Source organism: Pistacia vera, unplaced genomic scaffold (assembly GCF_008641045.1).
Source record: "Pistacia vera cultivar Batoury unplaced genomic scaffold, PisVer_v2 Contig413, whole genome shotgun sequence".
NCBI classification, from domain to species: Eukaryota; Viridiplantae; Streptophyta; class Magnoliopsida; order Sapindales; family Anacardiaceae; genus Pistacia; species Pistacia vera.
Genome location: NW_022196239.1, coordinates 605,413 through 631,442, shown reverse-complemented (window position 1 = coordinate 631,442; position 26,030 = coordinate 605,413). Strand labels below are relative to the sequence as shown.

Here is a 26,030-nt window from a genome sequence, read left to right as displayed (position 1 = left end):
AATTTCAAGGAATTTGCATTTATGAAATTTAAGAAGAGATTTGTTAACGTTTATTAGGTTTACTTTATTATTGGTTTAGTATGATATTTAGTAGGGTTGTGCAAAATTACCCTCTACCTGAACCAAACCCAATGCTTGAACCGAATTGAACTAAAAAATTCAAGTACTCGAAAATCCGATTTGGATTTAGATAGTAGTTTAATAGGTATCCGAATATTCGGTTTGAGTATCGGTTTAATTGTAAAAATAAACCGGGTACCCAAACCGAACCGCTTTAAATAAAAAAATAATAAACCTGAAACACTATTTCAAAAATCTCAAATCAATTAAACCTAAAAATATAAGTTCCAAACAGCCGACTAAACAAAATTCCATCTTCTTCTTCTGGAATAGAATCTCAACTTCTCTAATTCTCCTTCTGACAGCCGATGGTGTCTGTCCTTCTCGCTCTAGCCGGCAGCAACCGCTCGTCAGTTATCACTTGGTACTCGTCAGTCCTGTCCTTCCGCTGCAACCAGGGGCTTATCTCCTCACCACACTACCTCAGTCCTCCGCTAAGCTAACTAATGTATATCATCAACTATTTGCTTAGTGGAGAACAATCACATTAGATGTTTGGTTGTTTGCTTAGATGGAACTTCGTCGTAATTTTGAGCTTTATATCATCTACGGGCTAAGATAACCATATCAAATTTAATCTTTGTGATACAGATGTTGCACATATTTACGGCAAGTTCTTAGGTGCTACTGCAACGGATGAAGAATCTAGCACAGATTGCTATTGATTCTCCATTTTCTTTTTCTTCTTCTGTTCTTCACTATCTTCATTTGACATCTCTTCCAATTAAAATTCTGCACAACTTGTTTCTATTAAAATGCACCAGCCAGCAGGTTACTGTAGGTATACGGATCAGATTTATGCAGCGAAATTTAAAAAAAAATTGATCCATAAACCTAACCATCCTTATACCGATTTACATCGTTCATGCACATAATTATATTAAATATAAATATAATATCATACCAGCGTTTGAAGGCTTTTTCAAATAATTTTGATTGTATTCGCTTTCACTCTAAAGAAAGAATGCACCAGCGGTATCCACACGAAGACAAGACGACGATTACCAATAGATTTATGTGCTAGCTAAACCGATTGGTTCAAGAACAAGAATGCAGATTTTTTTCTCTTGAAAAATTCTCTTCTCCAACAATGACGGCTCACGGTTTTGGGAGAGAGAGAGGCTAGGGTTTATTTGATTGAATTAAAAATTTGTTTTAATTTTTAGTTACACTTAAATAGTGCATCAATTAAAACCTTAATCTAATATGAAATAGCCATCTACTTATTCCATATTTAGATTAGCATTATTCTATTACCAAAACAAGGTAATTCTAAAATTGGTATTTTAATTTTGAATTTGAATTTATATTATATTCATTAATATTAATATTATTTATCTTATTTTTTCACACTCCAATTCCAATCTTCAATCTCCTTTCTCTCTCATTTTGTATTTGTATTAATTAAAAAAATATATGATCACTATGAAATATAATAAAATAATGAGACATTGATATATTAATTGAATTTTAACACTTTTTATTACTTATAATTATAAACTTAGAAATTAGGATTAAAAATTAATATTAATAATTACATCTCTATTATACAAATACAATACAATTATCTCAACTTTGATTTTGGTTTACAAATATTCAAAGAAATTAATGAAAATGAAGATATATGATATTTTTTTTTATCAATCATTTTGTAAACTAGAACTAAAGTTGAGATAGTTGTATTGTATTTGTATACTTGTATTTCTAATGGAGATGTAATTGTTAATGTTAATTCTTAATTCTAATTTCTAAGTTTGTATTTGTAATTTATAATTATAACTTATAAGTAATAAAAAGTGTTGAAATTTAATTAATATTTCAATGTCTCATTATTTTATTATATTTCATAGTGATTATATATTTTTTAATTAATACAATACAAAATGTCACTAAATATAACATATAAAATATTTTATAATAATTACTAATAATAAATCAAAATTACCATAATTTATAAATATTAAATATTAAAAAAAATTGTAGGCTGGCCCACAAAGCACGCGAGCCAGCCTGTGTGCTAGACCCATGGCACGTGTTGTGGCATGACATGCTATATAAAGGGTTGTGTCGTGGGCCTTCAGATTTGGCGGACCGATGTGGCATGACAAGACACGAATTTCTGCAAGCCTTAGCACGACACGGCCCACGGCATAACGGGTCTTGAATTTTTAGGCATGACACGGGCCACCATCGACTCTAATCAGCTTCCGTTTGTTTTGGGGGTTTTATTGACTCCCTAAGGTATGATATAATAACAAAATCTCCCTAAGGTTTCTAAAATAACAAAAAATTCCTATTGTTAATGAATTGTTAGTGAACCATTAAAATTTACTTAGTTATGAGTTAACAAATATTACCAAATTATCATTGTACCATTTACTTTAATACCTAAAACTTAACATTGAGGGGATTTCTGTTATTTCCAAAACTTTAGGGGGATATTGTTCTTTTATCATACCTTAGGGGGATTAAGTGAATACCCTTGTTTTTGCCTATTTGTAAGTTTAAAATGGGTTCCCAAAAAAATAAATTTGAGAGCTATATTAAGGTTGGGCTAATGGCCCAACAATATTAGTAGACTAATTAAATTCTAATTTTAATTTTCAATATAAGAAATTGATTAATGCGATCACTTATGATTGTTATAGTTATATCCGTTGGATTTTAATTATTTAAAATTAGATTGAAATTTAATGGAAGATTTCACATCATTATTTGACTTGGAATCGAAAGGACCTTTGGAGCTCATCTCGTAAAGCATTGAAGGCACCATTTAATTACTTAGTGTTTTTGCTTAAATCCATTAAATAAAGTAAAATATTTAGCTACAATATAATATTGAACTCATAATTTTATTAAATTATTAATTTTAAATTACTTAATGATTTCGCTTAAATCCAAAAAATGACACCAAATTAGTAAATAAATAGAAACAATTTCTTTAACATTTATTAATCATCAGATGATATGCTGATTGAAATAAGGTTCTAAAGAGGAAACAAAACGGCGAAGATCAATACAACTAAAACTAAAACTTGATTGAGGATCATAGATATTATGTGATATACCTAACAAGGAGGTTTACCAAAGCTTTAAAAGGAAACTATTAGTGATGGTAATTTTTATAATTTTCTAAAATGAAGAAGAATTAATTGATTACGTGTTGTGGGAAATCAATACAAGGGACAAATGAGCTTACGTCCCTTGTATTGATTTAGTAAACGTAAGCTCATTCGTCCCTTGTATTGATTTCTCATAACACGTAATCAATTAATGGGATATTTGATGTAAGAGTTATTCAGTACCACGAGGAGAGTGTCTTAGAAACGGGAATCATTTTTACTATAGGTATTGGATTGAACGTCGTTAGAAACTAGGATTGTTTCCGCTCTATTTATGTACCGGGGTTATGGTGTTTGTACTCATCTATATTGATAGTGGATTTCTCTCACTCATGGACGTAGGCAGGTTATACCGAATAACATAAATATCGTGTCTTTTTGTGTGATGTGATTTTATTCATATGTTATTCATCTCGAAAGTATGCTTTTCGTTGTGTGATCTCCTAACAGAAACTACCATCATGCTTCACGTCATCCATTAGTCTTGGTGAGCAGTCGCAAACTACCCAAATTGATATGTCTTTGACTGTCAGTCTTGCACGCATTGGCGATGACTCTAGTAACGTGATTTTGGCGACAATGGTGGTGATTGGCCAGTGATTGTTGTGGTTATAATGGTTGGGGTAGAATGATAATTTTTTTTTTATATTTTAATTTAAATAATTACTAAATTATAAAATAATAAAAATTTAAATAAAATGTTTCAAAGGTAATATGGGAATTTTTATTTGAAACAGAGGCAAGGAATGAATTTCCACCCATCCCTTACCCTTGGAATGGGTATTCCTCTGTTAGGATCTCACATCGAGATCTCACACCCACTAAGTGTGGTACTTAAGTCTAGGGGTTTTTCCACTTATCAGGCCGGTCTTTTGAGTTACGCTCTCCCTTGGGCTTGAGTTCTAACATTGGTACTTTTCGTTGAGAGTTGGTTTGCAGAAAGGGCTACATATATGCTAGATTAAGGTACAATGGACTCTCCTTGGGAGAGGGTGCTACATCGAATAACTGATAGGTGAGTGAAGCCGCCCAAAAGGGGAAATGGCTACTGTCAGGTTAGTGTTGATAGAGGGAAAGCTGCTGTTGATGTCGGCTCTTGAAGGGGGGGGGGGGGGGGGGCAATGTATCCCACATTAGGATCTCACACCCACCAAATGTGGTACTTAAGGCTAGGGGTTCTTTGAATGATAGGGTTTGGGATATGATCTGTTTATATGAGGAATAGAGACCTCCAAGAACAAGAGACATAGAGATTAATTGACAAAATTCTTCAATGATAACCACAATCTAGATTTAGGCTATTATATAGCCTTACAACAAATGACTTCCAAAAGGACTCTCCTAGTCTAATTGCATGATAGAATAACTGTAATTCCTAATTTAAAAGATATTATAATTGTAAGATATCCTAAATGCCTAATTCTACTTATCGTATCCTTTTTGGATATCTCCTCAATCATCCCATAATTGGGTTCCTAACATTGCCTTCCCCTTCAGATCAACCTTGTCCTCAAGCTTGTAGGGTACTACAACATAAATTGTAGATGTTGTCGAAGCTAAGACCTCTAATCGTGAACAACCATAAGAAATCAGTTAGCGCAAATGAGGGTCAAGGCAATAAAGAGACAGCCAATGCTCCACCGCTGGGGTAAAAAATCAACACGTTAAAGAGAGACTCCTTTTGCTCACCAAGTAAATCCAAGAGAAGATGATGAACTGAATTGAATTCCCATCTGGGATAAGCTTTCCCAGTGATGGCTTCAGAGTTCGTGCCAAGGACGCTATGATAGGTAACTCGAAGTGGAGAGTCGGGCAATACCGCCAAGGAGAGAGCGAAACGCGTGGGAGGCTTGGTGAGGGGTGTCTACAGTGGTGAAGGATTGTTGGTAATATAACCGAGAGGAACCAAGGGAAGGTCAATGGCACGCTGGTGGCCAGCGACAACCGCAACATAATCAGAAGAATGGCTGATGGAGCCCACTTGAGAAATGACTTTCGGTTTCGGGGAAATGGCCATTGGTTGTGGTTGTCGTATGGCTTTATCCAACTGGGATTCCAATACTAGGAGTTGCCACAAAATTTCGTTGAGAAGAACCTCCATTGAATCAAGCTTTACGCCTTACAAAGATTGAATAGCTGTCAACTTGGTTACCTAGTCTTCTAGATCTTCCAGATTGCGAACTTGAAGTCCATTTGCCTGCGTGCGTTTCGCCAATTGCCCTTGATAATCCACAATTTTGGAGGGTCGGCTTGTAAAAAGGAATCCCAAGAATGAATTTGTTCACTGGAAGACATCCAATGATACCAAGAAAGAGCTAGTCCATCCATGTGAAACAAAGAACAAATTAATCGTTGTTCAAATGGTGTGTTGAAAAATTGTTCAGCCTTAAATGTCCAACCCGTCGGATTTGAACCATCAAATCGCAATAAAGTGAATTGAAAGATGTTGTTGCTGCCGTCTTAAATTCAGTCACTTGATTATCCAAAATATTTGTTCCATCAACCATAGAAAAAGAACGAGAGCACCAATGATAGGGTTTGGGATATGATATGTTTATATGAGGAATAAAAACCTCCAAAAACAAGAGATAAAGAGATTAATTGACAAAATTCTTCATTGATAATTATAATATAGATTTGGGCTATTATATAGACTTATACTTGACTTCAAATAACTCCCAAAATGACTCTAATTCCTATTCTAATTGCATAATAGAGTGACTGTAATTCATAATTTAAAAGATACCATAATTGTAAGATATCCTAAATGCCTAATTCTACTTATCGTATCCTTTTTGGATATCTCCTCAATCATCCCATATTTGGGTTCCTAACATCCTCCCAAATCCCTTCCTCTTCTCCAACAAGTAAATATCGAAACTTTATGTTGATGAACCACTATTCTGCCTTCATTTGATTGTGTTGGTTGAGTTGGCATAGGGAGAAAGAGTAAAGTTTTTTTTAGTATAACCTAGAATGGAAGAAAAATAATTTAAAAAGAGAAAAAGATATATAAGGGTTAGGATAATGTGACTTAATTTTCGACACTCCTAGTAAATCGTTTATTTTTGTTGATCTAAGGATGATGAAAAATACTGAGTTAACATTAAATGTAATTATCTTAAACTTTTTATCTTATCATTGTTGGATAAACAAAGGTAAACGACTAACAAGAAATGTCAAAAAAATTAAGTTAAGAGTTTCTCAACCTAATTTAAATGCTTTAAGTCTCTTTTGTCAAATTAATGGTGATCCTATAAATGCTCATTTAAGAGTTAAAATAAATTAAAAAACAGTCATGTGATCGTTATGTAAGTTTGGTGGGCATAGCGTGACCATTAATCTACCTATCAATCTCATCTATTTTACACCACCTTCTTCAACCCAAAGGAAGAGTTATTATTATATACCTCTTAATTATATTGATACCAAGTATTTAAAAAGGTATGACGAAGCTTCTTAAGAGTATAATTTAATTATTAAAACTCTCTTAAAATTATCAAATATATAATGCATGCCTCTCTCAATCATTATTGTCTTGTAAGAATAATAGAGTATAATTCTAGATTGCTGTAACATATGTTGTGGTTATAAACTAAAGTAGAAAAAAATGGAGGTAATTTGGTTTAATTTGAATTCTGTTTGTCTACCATTAATAGAATGGAATAAACTAATTATAAGTGAAAGGGTGCTCATTTAAATTGATTTTAAAGAAGGACGTTTTGTGCTAATTCATGACTTAATGCTTTAGCCAAGAAATGACTGGTTTCATATTGCACAATATTATGAGAGACGATTTTCTCTAAATTTAAATGTTTTCTATTCAATCTTTAAAATAAAATAAAAAGGAAAAAGAATGGAGTCATGTGAAATAAGTTTGGTGTTGGTGTGGGTGTGGGTGTGGCTCAATGAATCTTAATCCACGTATCAATTCCATTTTTCCCGCACCTTCCCCTTCCCGATACCCTCTCTTAAGGAAAAATCCTATTCGACCCCTTTAATTTTGGTAAGAATTAATTTCGTTTCATTAAAATAAAAAAATTATACTTTCATCAACATTACAAATAATAATCATTAAGATTTAATAGAAACTTTCACGTAAAGTCTAATATATGTTTCTTGGAAGTCAATATAAAATATAAAACTAAAAGGAACTATGTATTTATATAACACTAAAATTATGCCATATATATATATATATATATATTAAAGTTTTATAATTATATATATTAAAATCATTTTTAACGACTTTAATAAAATAAAAAGTTTTTATTTTTATTTTTTTTCCGCATTTAAAAAAAATAATTCTAGTTTATTGACTTTGCTGTAATAAATTTACATTTTGACGGGGTTTCACTTGAATCCATTATCATTTTGCAAATTATATATTTTAGCTGTTTAAGTCATTATTCATTAATGTACCACAAATAAAAATCTATACATAGTTTGGGTGGGTGCATAGAAGGGTCACTCTCAGAGATTAGTGGATCATACATGATTCCACCAAAAGTGAGAGATCCAGCTGTAATTTTCCACCCTTCCATGAATTGCATTGATTCATACACACATGACACATACTCCTAAACACAGAATCAGATTTCTTCAGCTATAAATCACCTCCTGAATTGGCTCTCCCCGCTGTACTCCACATAACATTCGTTTTAATTTTACTCAGTCTTCTTTTCTTAGCAATTAACAAACGTATAAAGATTTTATTCCCTCAAGATTGATTAATGGGGGACATACAACTTCTTGATTTCGTATTGGCTTCTTCTGGGTTGTTGATGATGTTGGCTTATCACTTTTGGCTTATTCATCGTATCATTAAACACCCCACCAGAACTGTCATCGGTGTCAATGCCATCAACCGCCGCTTCTGGGTCCAAGCTATGATGGAGGTTCCTATTTTTCATTTTATTTTACTTTGAAATCCAAATTTTTACATGTTTATATTGAAATTGAAATTTATAGACATAATACTTTGTATGATTATCCGTCATAAGTTCGCACTAGAGAAGGACTATAATTATGAATAATCATAGGCATGCATATTTGGCAGGATGTGTCCAAGAATAGAGATCTTCAATTCATATATTGATCATTTTTCCAACATAGAATTGATGTTTTTTTTTTATAGTGTGGACGTCTGTTTCTGAGAATAACAATTCTATATTTGACAGGATGCGTCGAAGAATGGGGTGCTTGCAGTACAAACATTAAGAAACAACATAATGGCATCAACCCTTTTGGCATCAACTGCAATAATGTTGAGTTCCCTGATTGCAGTATTGATGACAGGTGGTAATGGAGATAGATCAATGTGGATTGTATTTGGGGCCAAAAGTGAACTGTTTTTCTCCATAAAATTCTTCTTAATATTGGTATGTTTCTTGGTGGCATTCTTGCTGAATGTGCAGTCAATTAGGTACTATAGCCATGCAAGTATTTTAATCAATGTGCCATTCAAGAAGATGTATCAAAATGTTCATCATCACCAACTCACATCAGAGTATGTAGCCAGGACTGTGAATAAGGGGAGTTATTTCTGGTCTTTGGGCCTTCGCGCTTTCTATTTCTCTTTCCCTTTGCTCTTGTGGATCTTTGGGCCAATACCAATGTTTTTATCCTGTTTTTTTCTGGTTTTTATGCTCTATTTCTTGGATGTCACCTTTGAATTTGGATGGGCAGTTGCTGCTTGTAATGAAGAGGATGAAGATGAGGAAATGGGGAGAGTTAATTGATTTTGATGAAATAGCTGAAGAAAGAAGAGAAGACCAATTCATATTCAATCTTGGTTGAGTTGAATTGTAATTTTTTGTTTCTTTTCCTTGGCAACTTAATAAGAGTACCCATTTGGGATAGAAGTTGTTTCAGTGCCTTTTCTCTTTTGATGCTTATTTTGCAAGTTTCCACCCAATTTCTGTCTTGTAGTAGTTGTGAATAAAAGTGATAGAAGAATGGAGGGAAAATTGAGAACTCAAAAGTTATCTACTTAAGTGGGATGCCATATGCCAAAAAGTTTACCCACCCTTAGAGGAGCTGTGTCACAATGTCAATAGAAAAACAAAAAGAAATTGACAGTGCTAAAGTGCTCTGTTTCTCACCCACCACCCGTTAACATGGTCTACAAGTTGAGGGGTCGTAAAAGGGGCAGTAAGGGGTAATGGGTGTGAGTGAGAGTTAGTTACGGGAATATACAAGTGGCTGGATAGAGTAAGGTTTGTTTGGTAAATATATGAGTACATATAGCTAGAGAGTGTTAAGGGAGGGATTAAGTAAATTCTTCATAGGTCATTAAGGGAGGCTCCCCAGCTCCTCGAACTGTTGGGAATCTATCTGCTTGGGTGCTATTTTCTTGAATTGTTATTTCAATCATTATATTAATATCAATTCAGTTTATATCAGATTGTGTGTTCTCTTTTTATATGCTCTTTTGTGTGTTGTGGTTGGATTTGGATTAATTTGACAGGAGGTTCCATCATAAGACAAACATATTTCTGTACTTATGAGATGTCATTCTACAGATAACAATTTTTACAGTTCTTTCATTCAACTAAAACTACAGAAAGATATCACAAGTCAACTAGAACCCGTCAAATCTCCCTTCTTTCAGTGGCTCTGGAATCTGGAATGCTTAGTTGTGATTTCTCGAAACCCTGATTAACAGTCCTCAAATGTTTCTCATTCTGCCTATCAGTATATATGCATTTCTTCAATAAGATCCCTTGTCTTACATACAACTCAGAAAGCTCGTCCCAAATGGTTGCGCGAAAGAGAGGGGAACTACAAATAATATAACCTTGATCATGTAATCAAAGTACTCACATTAGAAGTGTGTGCAAGAACATTATGACAGATAACAATGAATACATTTTGTCAATTGTAGATGTAACACAAATCATTCTTTTCTCAAATTGTATTTGAGAACTAAAACACAAGGTAATTACTCTATTTTGTACTGATAATTGAATCGGTTAGACTAATACCAGTACCGTTAATCTACCAAAATATTGAAGGGCAAACTTGGACCTCAAATTATGTCAACCCCCTGTACAGGAATCATGCAGTAGGCCAATGTGCAGAAGATGCTATCTCGTAACCATGGTAATGCGTGCATTGTTGTTCTTATAATTTAGGTCACAATGTTGGACAATTTCAACTTCAACTTCATGTTGCCAACTTGTACTACTAGTTCTTCTTTCGATGGTTCTACTCTTAAAACTTTCCCTTTCTTTCCCAGGGAAGAAACCTGGACTGAATCACCAACCTCAGGAAGTCCACTTCTCTTTGCTGCATGGCAAATAAGAGAAAGGAATTCATCTAAAATGTTCTGGTTGGTATAAATTAAGATACCATAATTCTAGCATAAAGAAATTTTGCATAATTAGAAATGCACTGCAAACTATTTTAATTCCAGTCCGGCATGGCTTGGCAGAAGAAGATACCTGTTACTGATTTTTTGATAACTTTGACGGCAGGTGAACTCGTTGCAGGATGCTCACTTTTCCTGACATTGGTTTGCTGGGAATTACTAGCAAATATTTGCTGGCTTTTACCTACTTTAGTGGGCTGAGAAGGTTGAGCTGCGGGGGCACGAAGTTGCCGTGCTCTCTTGTGAACTAAAGAACGAGCCATTGCTGCAGCCTCAGTTATTTCTCTCATTTTCCTATATCTTTGCTTAGTACCATGTTCCATGAGCTTCCTTCGAGTGACCAAAAGATTTTCATAAAGATCTCTTGAGAGCCTAAGATCATGGGTACAAACAAATAATTAGAGCTTAGAGCATTTGCAAGCCTATAAGCTGTCTGTTGCGCTTAGTACATGTACAGCCTTTATTTTCAGCTATCTTCAAATCTTCAAAGCAGTTTTCATAAAATTGGACATCTTTTGGCAAAGGATATAACTTTTCTGTGTCTTTTATTTTTTCAGGACTTGCGTCATCCCCACTTGAAAGAATGCCAGTATAGAGAAGTGCAAATAAAACCTTAAAACTTCTCTCTTCATATTTTAGTTTAGTTTTGCATTTTGATCAAATGGAAATTCTAAACTACAAAACAGGGTAGCTCTCCACCAGGCTAAGCCTGACTGCTCTGCTCTAAATGGGAGATGTACCAATTAGCTATTTTAAATAAATTTTTTTTCCTATGATGCTACAAAGGTTATCAACATGCAAACATAAAGAACAAATAAAAACAGGGTTGCTAGGTTTATAGACACCAAATTTAGTGAATACAAGTTATGTCGTTAAAAAATCTCATTGGCGCATACGACACAGGTTTTATTGATGAAAATAGGTTAAGTGGTTCCTGTATATATGTTCTCTGTTAGTCTGAGAAAACAGTATGACAATAGCCAATTTTAACAAGCAAGAGAATAATCTCACATTAGAAAATTTCTGGCCTCATGTAAAAGCTCTTGAAATTCTTGCTTGAACCTTTCCATATCAATTATTACCTGCATTAAAATAACAATATAATAAAGAATTGAGGTGCTGTTTGAAAGAACAACAGGAGAAGCTCCAATCATCTACCATAAATGCCACTTTAAACACAAATCATGCACAATTCTCCCTTTAGTGGAAGTTATACATCATCTCACCATGTACTAACTATTATTTAAATGACATTTTGGAGTTAAAAATTCTCTTCACCCTTTAAATAATTCCCAAATTCAACCACTATTTTAATAGGAGCCAAGTATTTCCATGCATCTCGATCTGATGATACCACTATGACACTTCTAATTGAGAATAAAAAAATAATATGCACATAACCTCATTAATCTCTGCACTAGCAACACCATATAGTTTACGCGCACTTTCAACAACTGTGCTGGGTAGTCCCAATCTTTCAGCTATATTGATTGCATTTGAACGACCTACAAGAAATGTCACACCACTTAAGTGCTTTTAAATGAAGTTGTCACTCCTAGCAAAAAAAGGATCATGTGGCATTATGATACCATTAAAGAAATCCCAAACTATCAGTAACTGCTTAGTGACAAATAGTGGTGTCCAAAATTTCTCAGAACAACTAAATTTCCATGTTAGCTGAAAGGCACAGTATTATGATACTTATAGGAAAGCTAAAGATTACAGCAAATCTTTATGTTGATTAAAAAACGGCATCTATTGTTAATTCTATTCATTTAATAGCTGATTTAGCTAGCAATGAGCAATTTTTTTTTCCAAATTTCTTGCGACTAACTTGTACAAGATAGTTCTAAATCTCTCTTAGATATAATTTATTGGACAAGCTGACTTCTTTTGATGTCTCATGATGCCTTCATGAATACTTCCTTTACATGTCTTGGCTTATTGCTAACTAGCTTACGCTCCTCATTTTGAAAACCCAGCTACTTCCTTCTTGGTCTAGTGGTTCGCACAAGATACAATCAGGTAATCATTAAAGATAAAGTGTAACCTTCACATGCACAATTGACAGGTAATCATTAAAGATAAAGTGTAACCTTCACATGCACAATTGACAGGTAATCATTAAAGATAAAGTGTAACCTTCACATGCACAATTGACGACCAGTATCTCACACATATAATGCATATCAACAGACAATTGACACAGTTTGGACAACTAAAACAGAACTACAGATTGCTAGGATATATAAAGCAGAATGTAGTTGTAGCAGGTCAATTGAATCAACCAGTTTGAACATGGTAAGCTACTCCTGGATAATGACATTCACTATTTCCATTCACCAAGAATATAGAGGTAGAAAACAAAAAGAACTTAGTGAAGTATTTAATTGTGAAACCTGGTACTCCCCAGAGGATCTTGTAAGTTGGCCTTAAATTAACTTCGTCGAACTCCATACAAGCATTCTCAAAGACATCATTACTGTCAAAGGAGCGAAAAACATGAGTCCAAGAATTAGAATATGCAACGGATCTTTTAAGCTTCTATGAATGCATGAGCTTATGACAGGCGTAGCTCAGTTTAAATCAACATAAACTGCATCTACCAAAATATCAATATGATATGCAGCTAAAAAAAAAGGACACACCTAAATTAGGTCAAGTTTAAATTGTTTGAGTTGACTCTGCAGTAATATGATCAGCTAGGTCTTATTTGGCTACCCAAGCAGCAATAGTCCATGGGCATTACAAAAAATGCATGTCTTTCAAACCAGAGTTATTCAAATGGCAAAATATATAAGCGTAAAACCTTTAGCTTGTTAATAAATACCTGTATTTCAATGTTTTAAGTTCACCATGATGTGTCGTAGCTATTGTCAACAAAGCACCAGTTTCAGCAAAAGATTCCAGCAGTGACATCCCAAGTGCTGCACCTTCAAGTGGATTGGTCCCTGCACCAACCTAATAATACCAAAGAGGCAGTATTGAAATAGAATTGTTTTCATGATACTTTCTTTTCCCAAGCTAGTGAAACAGTTGAAGTCGTAAACTTTCAATTATATAGTCAAATATGATTTAGTCCATAAATAAATTAGCGACATAAAATCATTCAAGTAAAAAAAAAAAAAAGACAATTCAAACGTACTTCATCGAGTAGAACCAATGATTGCTTGTTGACTGTGTTTTGTCCTACAAGATGAACTGATTAAATTAAAAAGCAAATAATAATATAATTTGGAAAAAGATATATCACGTACCATGAAAGGAGCATTCAAGTGAACTCTTGCGGGAAATCTATAATCCTTGAATTGAATATGCTGCTCTCTTTTTGTTAAGATACCAAACCAGTATATTTTTTAACTTATAAAATATTACGGGATCAAGATACCTTTTACATAATGAACTTCAATAAAATTGCAATTTAATGGCATTCAAGAATCAAAATGCTTTTTTCATTAATCTGTGAAAAATCTAGAATACACAGGGGTATCACATCGCCATACCACCATCCAGTGATATTATGCATCTTTGAAATTTTTCTGTCTCATCTATATTTACATTGGATTTCATTGGTAGTATAGTTATAAATGCAATAACTAGTCGACATGCATGTATTGACTTGAGGTTATCATGTCAGTTATATCACAATCTACCATAGGCTTTCTCTTAATCCGTTCATGTGCATGTGATAATTAATATTAGATGCCACTTAAACCAAAGCTTATAGAATTAGTATCCGAACTAGTCTATGTAGATAGTATATAATCCATAGAATCTGCAATAGCTGTAATCGACTTGAATTCTCAGCTGATTATATAATTACAAAAGGAATGAGTTAAAAGAATCATAAAAACTAAATTGCATGAGTAATTGCGTAAAAAGACAAAACCAACAAGGATATCTACATAAATGCACAACATAAATGCAGTCATTAATGGTTGGTGACTACCAACTTGACAAAGTTCAGGAGTACTAGTTCCACCAGAATCACACATTGTCTTTTTCACATTTTTCATTTGGAAATTTACTAATGAAACAAAATTACATGCGCAAACAGTCAAGAAATGCACAATGTGACAACTGATGCAAAATGCAGAAGGTTAGGATTTGAAATAGACATGCACTTGAAAGTATCAAAACTGCAAAGCAGTTTATTCTGGCGATTTCACTCACAAAAACTCAACTCAAATGATGTAAGAAAAGTTCTAGAAGGTGAATATCCTTACACTTATTGTTTCAAGTGGCCAAGAAGGTAGATAAAGATTGTACAGCGACTTTCATCACCATATCAGCAAAAACATAATCAAACCAAGGAACTTGTGCAGGTTCTGAAGATAAAACATAAAGGCCTGCGATTAATCACAGAAATTTCAAATATAAGTGGATAATTGTTTTTTTTTTTTTTTTTTTTCTATCTATTAAATTTTATCTAATCATCATATACTAAGGGTAAAATTAGAATCATTAATTTAAAAAAAAAATGTTGTAAAATAGAAAGCAATTAAATTTACTTGTCTATATCATGAGCACATGTGTCAACGATTTGCATAAGCTTCCATCATAATCATTAATCAGTTACTAACCACAAGGACTTGGAAGTTGGTTCTATATTTGTTTTTACTGTGTAATTAGTTTGTAACTCTCTAGAGTGTTAATTCAATGCCAGATTTAGGCCGTTAATACTTTGATTAGAAAGATCCAACTTTGACTACCTGGGAGTAAAAGCAAGTCTCGAGTAATTACATAAAATAAAAGCATTGGCATAGTTGTCACATTTATCTCTACGAGCATATATAGATGATATGGTAGAAGAAATAAAATAAAAGTACCTGATTTTGCCATCATAGCTGCCAATCCACTGTCTTTAAGCAAATAGTTTTTCCTCCAGTATTAGGACCGTTATAACCAGACTTTTGTTTTCCGAGCAATATAAAAATCATAATGGACTGGTTGATTCAGTTCTAATGCAGTAACCGGCAATGATAGAAATTAGTATTGACAATTATAATAATAGATACAACAAGAGATCATGAAACCTTAAACTAACTAGTACTACAATTTGCCAATCTATAATCTTTAATAATTCCTGTTTCTCTATGATGAAAGATTTATATCTGTTTGGCCTTCCCGTGCCATGTTCTCCCTTTGCAGTTTTCTCCTCTCTGATTTCCTAAAGCAGAATGTAGAGAATCGAGTAATAGATAATAAGAATAACGATTAAAACCTAGTTAGTTGTCAGACCAGGGTTCTTACTGAATAACTGTAATGCTAATCCTAGAATATAAAAAATAATATCAATGTCATTACAAGAAATGTCCCAACCTGAATTGAAATTTTTTTGAGTCAAATTATACTTTAAATTCTGTAGTAAAGAAATTAAAGACAATTTAATAGATCAATATAACTTACAGCAGTAGCATTTTTGATATCCTTCCGGGCCATCTCAGATTTTGCTTTTGTTGCTGAAGTAATAAAGGTGTATAAGCCTTAGGCAGATATATGTCCATTCCTTTTTGGGATATGACACCGTTGAAGTTATGGTGCGAGATGAACTAGCTTCATGAGTTAAAGATCCATCCTTATCTTCTGGAAGACATATATAAGGACATGTGCCCCCAACGAAAGACTATAACTTGCTCGAGCATTGATCTACATGTAAAAAGCCAAGACCTGAAAATTATATGCTTGCATATTTCTAAATCTCTCCATACCAGTTCATATTTAAGGAATTCCCTGATAGACACTAGGTTAAAACTCAAATAAATCAGCTCTCAGACTTTGAAGTAGGCTAATCACATATATCAAAGTGGCAAAGCATCAGACACCTACCTACACTCCAGTTGAATTACACTTTCAATATCTTTTCAATGTCATCAAGATCAGCCTGCATCTGTTTAGGATATTGGAATATAATGTGTAAGTGATGGGTAGTATGAATAAAGAAAAGAATTTCACCAGATAGAGCCAGAAACCTTTGCGTTAAAGTCAAAAGCACATCTTCCCAGCCTTGGCGCTAACGCTCTTGCTTGTTGCAACTCATCATTGAGAGGAACAGCTGAGAGTGGCTCTGCAATGCTTCCTATGCCTGAACCACTGCAACAAGCACATCCTACTCAGAACTATATTAAGTGTGTTCCATCATATGGAAGTCATTATAATGAAAAGAAAATAACAGTCAATTCACTAAAATGACAAATCAGGATGTCCCCTGGTATTGCAGCTTGCATTGCAAAAACTAGAACTGTTCTTTTCAAATTTTACAAGGCGATGAAGGGGAAAAAGAAAAAAGAAACTGTTTATGAAAGTTCTTCTTACTGTATTGGAACAATCCCCACAAGGTGGCACTGATTATAGGATCATAGCGCTATATGGTTTGGTTCTACCTTGTGTTTTGATGATCATGCAGTTATCTTGATATTTGACTGTTTATAACAATTGCAGTGCAAGAACATCACAGGCACTTATGCATGACAGATGCACACGTCCACAACCACAAGGAGAGAGAGTGATTGCACATGCATATAGAAACCAAAGTATTTCCACACTTACACAAAGTAATTGAAAATTTTATTGTATACAACTTATGCACCTGGACAACAAAAGACCCTTAAAATTTAGCTGATCACACTCCTGTTTTTACACCATCTGCCATCAATGTTACTCACTTCCTAAAAACAAAGCTAAAATTAAGATGAAAATCATGAAATAGAAAAGGAATACTGTATTTTCTTTTCTTTATTTCAGTCATATATTTGTAGTAACAAATCAAGTGAATCTGCTCTTACCAGAAGAGATGCTCCTGATTTTCATCCCTAACTAGCCTGTCCATATTGAAAAACTGCATAGAGAAGACATCAACATACTAAAGCTAAAGCACTTTTGGACATTTGTCAGAAAATGATAAGATCAAAAGGATAGTCAACAAGGCATGCAATATGCAACTTTAAATAGAAAATCTATAATGGAAAGATGTTTTCTGGAACATAGGAGCACATAGATTGAACTTATCCTCATAACATATACATTGCATCACCTTTTAATAGAGGGTCTTGCTTGATACACTTACTGAATGTAAATGTAAAATGGTACATAATTTGATCTATTTCAAACCAAAGGGAATTCTCCAACCATAAGAACAAATGAAATTTCAAAGCAATTACCTTTCTTTCAAGATTCGCACTCGCTCCGCGTGATTGTCTCAGGACAGGACTCTAGAGAAGGGGACAAATGATAGAACATAAATTTATCAATTATAGTAAGGAATGTCAGTGATGTGATTGAAACATACTGCAGAATCTTTAACGAGCCATCTTCATCCACCACTTGCTGTATCAACTTATTAACGATCTATTCCAACAAGTTCCATTATCTGAAATTCAATTCAATTCAACAGAACATAAGACTTTATAATGTGGATATGCACAAATTTGAAGAATAAGGACATTGCTTTATGATCAAAAACTAGTTTTCAGAAACTAAAAGGCTAAAAATAATGTTAAAAAATATGTAATAAATTTGATATTATAATAAAAAAATGTATTTTCAGAGTCAAAATCTATATAAAAACCAAACAACTCTAACTCGTTTTATGATTTCACTAGTTTTTTAGTATTTATCCAAACTGTTTTTGTGAACATTTTAATTCTTAAAAAAATTCATTCGCTTGACAAAAAAATTGTATTTAAATTCTATATCAAACAACAATTATATACTTTTTGTGTTCTCTAACCTTACACTAATTTTACAAATGCACCGAATTTTCAAAATGAAAACTACAATTATTATACGTTGCTTTCATGACATAAAATTATACGTAAATTCTATATACAAAGCTTTAACTCACCATTTCTCATTTAAAAAAAAAAAAAAAAAAAAATTCTTGAAAAAATTCAATCAAACACTGTTCATACAATTTATTGTATTCCTTATATCGGAAACAAAGTTATCTTCTGATTTAGTAATTTACCTTCAGAAAGAGCATGAAACGCTGTACCATTCAGCATCTTCTTTGACAGCAGCTTTAGATTAGCTGCAAATTTTCCAAAAACTGCAACAGAGAAACAACTGCCAGCGCTTCATCACCACGCAACGGCAGACCTCTACGAGAATGCTGTACGGCAGACTTGACGAGACTGAGGTCACGCCGGTCAAATCCAAACTGCACGCGCCGTGTTTGAGAATTTGAACGGCCGCATTGGTTTCAGTTGAAGCTTAAAGTGTCTTGATAGTTTGGTCGGTGAACCATAGCTGGTCTTTGGTGGCTTCCCGGCCCAAAGAAGTGCGCGCGAAGGAGGACACGTGTTGCAGAGCTTGTCCCATTCCAAAGCGCGGAGAGTTTCGAGTTCGGCTCTGGATTGTTGTGATTAGGGAAAAAGAGCAAAAAAATCTAAAGTTTCTTCTTGTTCTTGTGCTTCTGCTCGTTAATTGAAATTGATGTGGTGTGATGGTAAAGACGGAGATGAATGAGCAAAACGCCACAGAGGCATTAGAAATGGATGAGGAATCCAAGTTTCTAGAGCCGTATTGTAATGTCGTTACTTTGAAACCAGAGTTAATGACGTTAATACCCGTGGGTGATACATAAAAAAACATTGAAAATTCTCAATTATTTAATTTTAAGGGTTAAATAAAATTGTTAAAATTATTATTCTTTAACATTAATATATATTAATGTTTTCTAATAACAAAAAGAATTTTGTACTATTGAAATGATAAATGATTATTGCATTTAGGGGTCAATATTTTAACCAATAAAACATATCCAAATGTTTTTGAAAGAAAAGAAGAAAGAGAATTTACCTAAATCCATTGAGGTATGACCTAATTTATGACTCTCAACCCCCACAGTTAGTTTCGCATCCGACACCATTAGAGCAATTAAATACCCTTTTTACCCTTTTTGTCTAAATAAAAATGTTTCAATTGATTAAAAAAGTGCTTTTATCAATTGTGAACACTTTTTTCAAAGCTAATCAAGAAAGGTATAAGTTTTAGACATATAAAAGGGAATTTTTTTTGTTCTGTTAAATTCAACGAAAATGATTGGAAGACATAAATGACCCTTAACAAATATTTGAAGGAAAACATTAAATTCAGATTATTTATAAAAATTGAAAAAAAATTAAACTTACAATAATTTTATTGAAAACATAAAAAATTAACTAATGTTTTTTAATATTTTCAATTATTAGAAATTTCAAATATTTTAAAATTAAAAAAGATAAATATCATAATATTTTACAACTATTCATACATTTAAAATTAAAAAATAAAAATATAAAAATATAAAACTAGAAATGTAAAAAAAAAAAAAAAAAGAAAAAAAAAGGTGGCCAACCACGAGGTTAGCATCATTAGCCATTAGTTAGCTTGCTTGGCTCGGCCTGGCCAAATAGAGGCTAACCCGTTGGCATGGCCAGATTTTTGTCCTAATCGTTAGCCTCTATTTGTCCAGGCTAAGATAGGGTGGGGTCGTGGGCAAGCAAAGCTAGAAAATGGCAAGAAGTGTCGGCATCGTCGGTGTTTACATCGTTAGCCTATTTTTTTCTTTTATATTTTATATTGTTAAATTTTAAAATTATTTTTAGTTAAATTTAATTATAGTTGTAAAACCTTTTTTGAATTTATAGATATTTAATGAAAGATTTCGAGTTTTTAAATTACCTTCTTGTCCTTTTTAAGAATTAAATCTAGAGATAATAGTTCTAAACCCCCTTGGTTTCTCTTTATGTACCTAAACTTTTGAGGGTATCAGGAATTATCGTAATCCCCTTACCATTTATCAAACATTATAATGTGTAGACAATAAATATACAAACGGCAAAAAGGTTAATCCATATAAAATGTTCTCTGACTAAGTAAAATATTCCGATTTTAGTGTAAGAGGGTAAAAAAGTAATTGTCTACTAATTTTTGTAACTAATAATACTTTAATAAAATAAAAATAAAAATCCAACTCCATGAATGGTGCTCCCATCCTCCCTCTCCAAACATCACCATTGGTAACAACAACTCTTTAGTCTTCACCACCAGCAAAAAATTCTCTCCACCGTACCATAATGAAAAATTAGTGCTCAAATTTGGCATTATATCAAGAGTAATGATTCACCCATAACTTCTTCTTACAAACTTTCTTTTATAACCCTAATGTGGTAATTTGCAATTGGTTAGTTGTAATTTATCAAGTGGAACCCATTACGAGTTAACTAATTGCGAGCTGTCACGTTGGGGTTATAAGAGGAAGTTTGTGAGAAAATGTTGTGAGTGTAGCATTTTTCTTATATAAAATAGGAATAATTTAGCATATTTATTAAAAAATAATGTTAGGTCCACAATATTCTCTCACAATTAGGATTGTAATCGAGGTAAGCTGAGCTTTCGGCTTATCAAGCTCGACTCGATTGCTATAGGGTCGAGCTCGAGTTTGAGCTTGAGCCTGTTGAGCCAAGGAAAATGTGCTCCAACTCGAGCTCGTTCCAGACGAGCGAGTTCGACCCGGCTTGTGAGCTCGTGTAAGTTTTTAGAGAAGAATTTGTGAGTTTTCATTACTTACTCATTGTGCTTCCTCCTGCAGATTTTGTGGTCGATTTGGAGGAGAAGAATTGGTTTTGCACTTTGGGGGATGACGTCGTGATTCCTCCATGTTGTCAATTGATCGGCAACAGTAAGAACAGGGGATGAAGTCGACTGATTTCACAATGGATATATTTCCACTTTTGGGGGTTTAGGGTTTAGGGTTTTTGTTTGTGAGTTGGTCGATTTGGGGGTGTTAGAATTGTGTTTTACTATTTTGCACTTAGGGGGGTAAATGTCATTTTTTATTTTATTTTTAAACTTCAATATAACACTTTAGTCCCACATGATTTATAAAACTCACTAAATGACCTTACTTATGCGAGCCACCCTAGGTTTGCAAGCCTACGAGACGACCCCCCCCGGCTCCCAAGGATTGAACTCGACTAGTTCTATTACCCAAGTTCGAGCCGAGTCGACTTGACAGCAGTCTAGTTGAGCCTTTAATGAGCTTCAAATGAGTTGAGTTTAGCCACTCGCGAACTACTTGACTCGTTTGATAACCCGACTCAAAATCCCTAATGTGGCAGCTCGTCATTGATTAGCTCGCAAATGGGCATGCAAGACCTATACAAGCAGGTGAGACCCATTTTGCGAGCTGACCGATAACGAGCTACCACAGTGGGGGTTATGAGAGAAGAATATGAGATTGGGTTCTGGACCTAGCGTTACTCTTTATTAAATGGGGTAGAATCCTATTTAGATATGAGATCAAGGTGAAATAAGAAATTAGGATGAAAGAGAATGATGTACGATTGACTTGATGAGACTGAGGTTAACGTCAGTCAAGTCCAAACTGTATGCGCCGTGTCTGAGAATTTGAATAGTAGCATGGGATTCATCTTGAAGTATTAAATTGCGATCGAAGGAGGCTACAAAGTTTCAAAGATATTAGCTTGATTTTTGTTGTGATTAGATGAAAACGAGCAAAACAATATAACATTTCTTCATGTCCTTATGCTTTTGTTGCATTAGAAATGGGAGAAAGTCTATGTATACCAAAACACAGTCCATAGATACCAAGTAGTTTATGACTTTATATTTAATAATTACTACTAACAAAGTAATTTATAGATTAAGAATAGTGATGCGTACTTTCACAAACATGCACATTTAGCAAGTGCACTAGTCACAAAAAGTAATAAAATGATGAGTCAAATATTGTTCCCACCAGGATTGAGTACTAAGTACTGATTTTTCTAATTTTATAACTAATTGAAGAACACAAAAATTCGGATTTGCAGGACCTACTAAAAACTAAATTAGAACAAAACAAAAGAGACAACTAAAATTAACACAATAAAAGCAATTTAATAACGGAATACAATTCAAGAAGAGAGGTTAGGGTTTCGATTTCACTAAGTTACTCCAATTCAACCTACTAATCCTATCATCTTCAAGTTCACATGCACGGATTACAAATCGGGCTCCCTAAGTTGTAAAATATACATTTTCAGGCTATAAATTATTACTTATCCCTATTAAACTTCCGCATCCAACAAAATGAAATTTAATAGTTCAAAGTCCTTGAAACAAGTGGAATCCCATAAAGATTTCATAGATTGCATTTGTCTATCTCTAGTTTTCGCTCAATCTATGGTGTTTACCTTAAGAAGCTAATACATGAATAACTTCTCAGTCTCATCATGCTCAATGTTCATTTGATTCAAAAACCCAACTATCAAATGCATTAAGAACAAAGTTAAACACTTAATCTATACAATAGAACTCAAAGACAACAAGATATTATAGATCAAACCATTATAAACAAAGATCCATCAAAACCCTAACCTAAAAACGAGTTAGTTCATGTTCAAAATGGAAATAAATATCAAATACATAACAAAATCAGTGTTCAACATCATAAAAACAAGAAAGGGAAAAGAAACTTCTCTAATTTTGGAGATCCAACTCTTCAAATCTTCTTCTCCTCTCCCTCTTTCCCAAAATGTCGAGCTCCCCCCTCAAAATGAGCTAAGTTACTCTTACATAGTCGGCCCAAACCCTAGGACCTAATACAATAATCGAAAAACGCAGCGTTTTAACAAAAACTAAAAATGCAGTTTTTTGCCGTGGCATCGACTTGAATTTCATTGACCCATGCGTCCAAAGGCTAGCTTGTCACTGCGAAAAGAAAACCGTGCCGCGGTAAACTCCTGATCTTCTTTGCTGAATTTACGGAACTGCCCTGCCTTACTTTTTTGCTTGAATTTTCTATCTTCGTGATCCCCAATAGGAACAAACTCCAAGGGTGCTTCCAATCAGCATCAGAATTCCCCTAATCTTCTGAATTTTTCTCGATTCTGGGTCCAGAAACTCTTTTTTGCTTGGTTTTGCTCCAACTATACGTTTTGGCATGAAACGTAAAATATGCAAAATTAAGTAATAATTCAGGCACAAAACTCGTAAGAAGTATCCGAAATCCTACAAAAGTAATAAAGAAAATAGTATAATCCTAAGATTATCAAATAGAGAAAAAAATTGAAGGGGGCATAAATTCACAGGAGGGTGGCCTATGAGGATGACAGAATATCCCACAGGTTTAGCCATTTAGGTATTGTTAACGTCTCTATTGGGGATGATGATAGGGGAGTTAATTTCAATGTTTTACTAACCAACTCGGGGTGAAACCCGACAAACTGACTGGGTCCCGAGTCGACCGGTTAAACCGGTTGAACTAGCTGGTTCAATTGGTGATGTCATGCTAACGTCAACATGACACCCACAAAAAAAATCCAGAATCCAGAATACAAATTCTTGAAAAAAAATTTCCTCAACAATGCATCATCAAACATCAATAAAATCCCTGTTACAACTGATTACAACTCAACATAACAAAATTCATAAAGAAATCATGTAATAATTAATAAACATTCTAACAAAAAATTGTCTTCTTCACCTAGTGATCTGCAATCCATCCTCAATTGAACTTCACACACCATATGATAGATGATCATCTTCATTATTAACATGATCAACATCATCTACAAAAAAAATCCATCAAAAAATGAAAACATAAGTTAAAACTTCCCATTTTAAACTAATTGAATTATAGAACAACCTATTTGATTAGGCCCTGTTAGGCCTTTAAAAACAGGCCTGATATGCACAACAAAAAAGACAAAATCAATGGCCAAATCCATCAAGAGATTCAAAAAGCACATATCATTTTCCCCTCTTTTCTTTTTCATAACTCCTTTTAAAGATACACAAAAGAAAAGCAAAATACTGAAGCAAATAGAACCAAACACAACGCAAAAATAAGACAAGCAGACCAATAAAAAACAACCCAAAGGGAACACAATCAAAGCCAAAACTCCCCAGACACAAAGCCCACAAAACATGCAAGAGCAGCCAACAAAACAACACAACATCTGGAGACACTCTCTCAGCACCTGACAAGAGAAAAACCAGCAGCAAATAGCATCCACCCACCCCATAAGTACAAGGAAAGACAAATGGCAGCAAAAAAACATAAGAAAAACCACAAGCGGGGACATTCCACCAAATTTTAATGTTGCCAAATCCTTAAATTACTATTATCAAATCCTTAATTTAGACTCTAAACATGAACAATTTGCTTATAATTGTATCAAATATACATTTTGATCGACTATTATACATTTTGTAAGAAAGACACAAATGCTAAAATTAAAACATTTTATCAATTTGCTCATGCTCTTATCAAATATACACAAAGTTTGGTTAGTATTTGTGCATGTACGAAAGACAGAGAGCTAAAAAAGTGTGCCTGACGTCGATTGGAGCTGACGATATGTAATGAACTAATGAAGTGGTACCTGATACACAAATGAAGATATGAAATGAAAAAGTTTAGAGAGATGAAATGAAGATGAAAGAAATCGGAAAAAGATGAAAAACCTATTGGTACCTGATGTCGATTAGAGCTGCTGTCAAAGATGAAAGCGAGCTGATGAAGATGAAAAAAGGTTGTGGGCTGTCGTTGAAGTGGAAAAGTGGAAATGAAAAATTTGAGACAGATGAAATGAAAAATCGAAGGTGAAATGAAAAAATTGCAAATGGGAGAGTGAAAAAATGGGGTTAGAGCTCGATGAGAAGAAATCGTAAATGTCGAAGGAAATCGACAAAGATGAGCTATAGTTGACGACGAAGAGGAGGAGATCGACGATCAAGACTGAAGAGAGGAGATCGGGCAAATGGGAGGAAGAGACGACAGTACCTGGCGAGCTGACGATGAAAAGGAGGAGATCGATGGTGAAGAGAGGAAATTGCGCAAATGGGAGTCACGGTGAAAGATTTTCAAAGGAAAATGTCAAAGCCTCGAAGGGAAATGGGTGAAAATCATTGGAATTTGGGTTCGGGGAATGAAAGGGATTTTTTTTTTTTGTTGGCCTGGTTTACTGGAAAAACCGATTGGATTGGCGGTTTGCTATAGTACCGTCGATCCAACCACAGGTTAAACTGGGTGGATTAAGGTCCTCGGTTTTTTGCCTCAATTGGCCTGGCTTACCGACTGTGTCACAGTCGAATTGATCCGACCGGCCGAGTTTTAAAACATTAGTTAATTTAAGTAATAAAAAGAGTTTGGGGAGCAAATTATACCCCCTATTGAAATGAATAACGATGGATTAATTACTGCCCACCTCAAACTTGCTGTATTCCTTATTATAAAATTAAATGTAAAATATTTAAATTATAATATATATATAAATTATATGTAGATATATAATAATAATTAGGTTAAAATAAAATATAAACAGTAGTAATATTTAAAAATACAACTGAAATATAATATCATTATATCAAAAATAAAACCCAAAACCTAATTAAAATTTAAAACAATGACATTCGCCCCATATTCC

The 26,030-nt window shown here is 33.8% G+C and overlaps 1 protein-coding gene, 1 long non-coding RNA gene and 1 pseudogene across 2 annotated transcripts; 1 reads left to right on the top strand and 2 right to left on the bottom strand.

Annotated features, from left to right (window-relative positions):
* Nucleotides 1-7,975: 7,975 nt before the first annotated feature.
* Nucleotides 7,976-8,778, top strand: LOC116142665. Its single transcript, XM_031428083.1, has 3 exons — nt 7,976-8,140; nt 8,423-8,540; nt 8,660-8,778. The coding sequence occupies exons 1-3, from the start codon at nt 7,976-7,978 to the stop codon at nt 8,665-8,667; spliced, it is 291 nt and encodes a 96-aa protein (XP_031283943.1). The 3' UTR covers nt 8,668-8,778.
* A 1,239-nt stretch (nt 8,779-10,017) lies between these two features.
* LOC116142664 lies at nt 10,018-16,056 on the bottom strand (annotated as a pseudogene).
* A 6,972-nt stretch (nt 16,057-23,028) lies between these two features.
* LOC116142624 lies at nt 23,029-25,721 on the bottom strand. The gene is made up of 3 exons (XR_004130021.1): nt 25,079-25,721; nt 24,086-24,170; nt 23,029-23,528 (listed from the first exon to the last, which is right to left on the bottom strand). It is a non-coding gene; the product is annotated as an uncharacterized LOC116142624 (long non-coding RNA).
* Nucleotides 25,722-26,030: the final 309 nt, after the last annotated feature.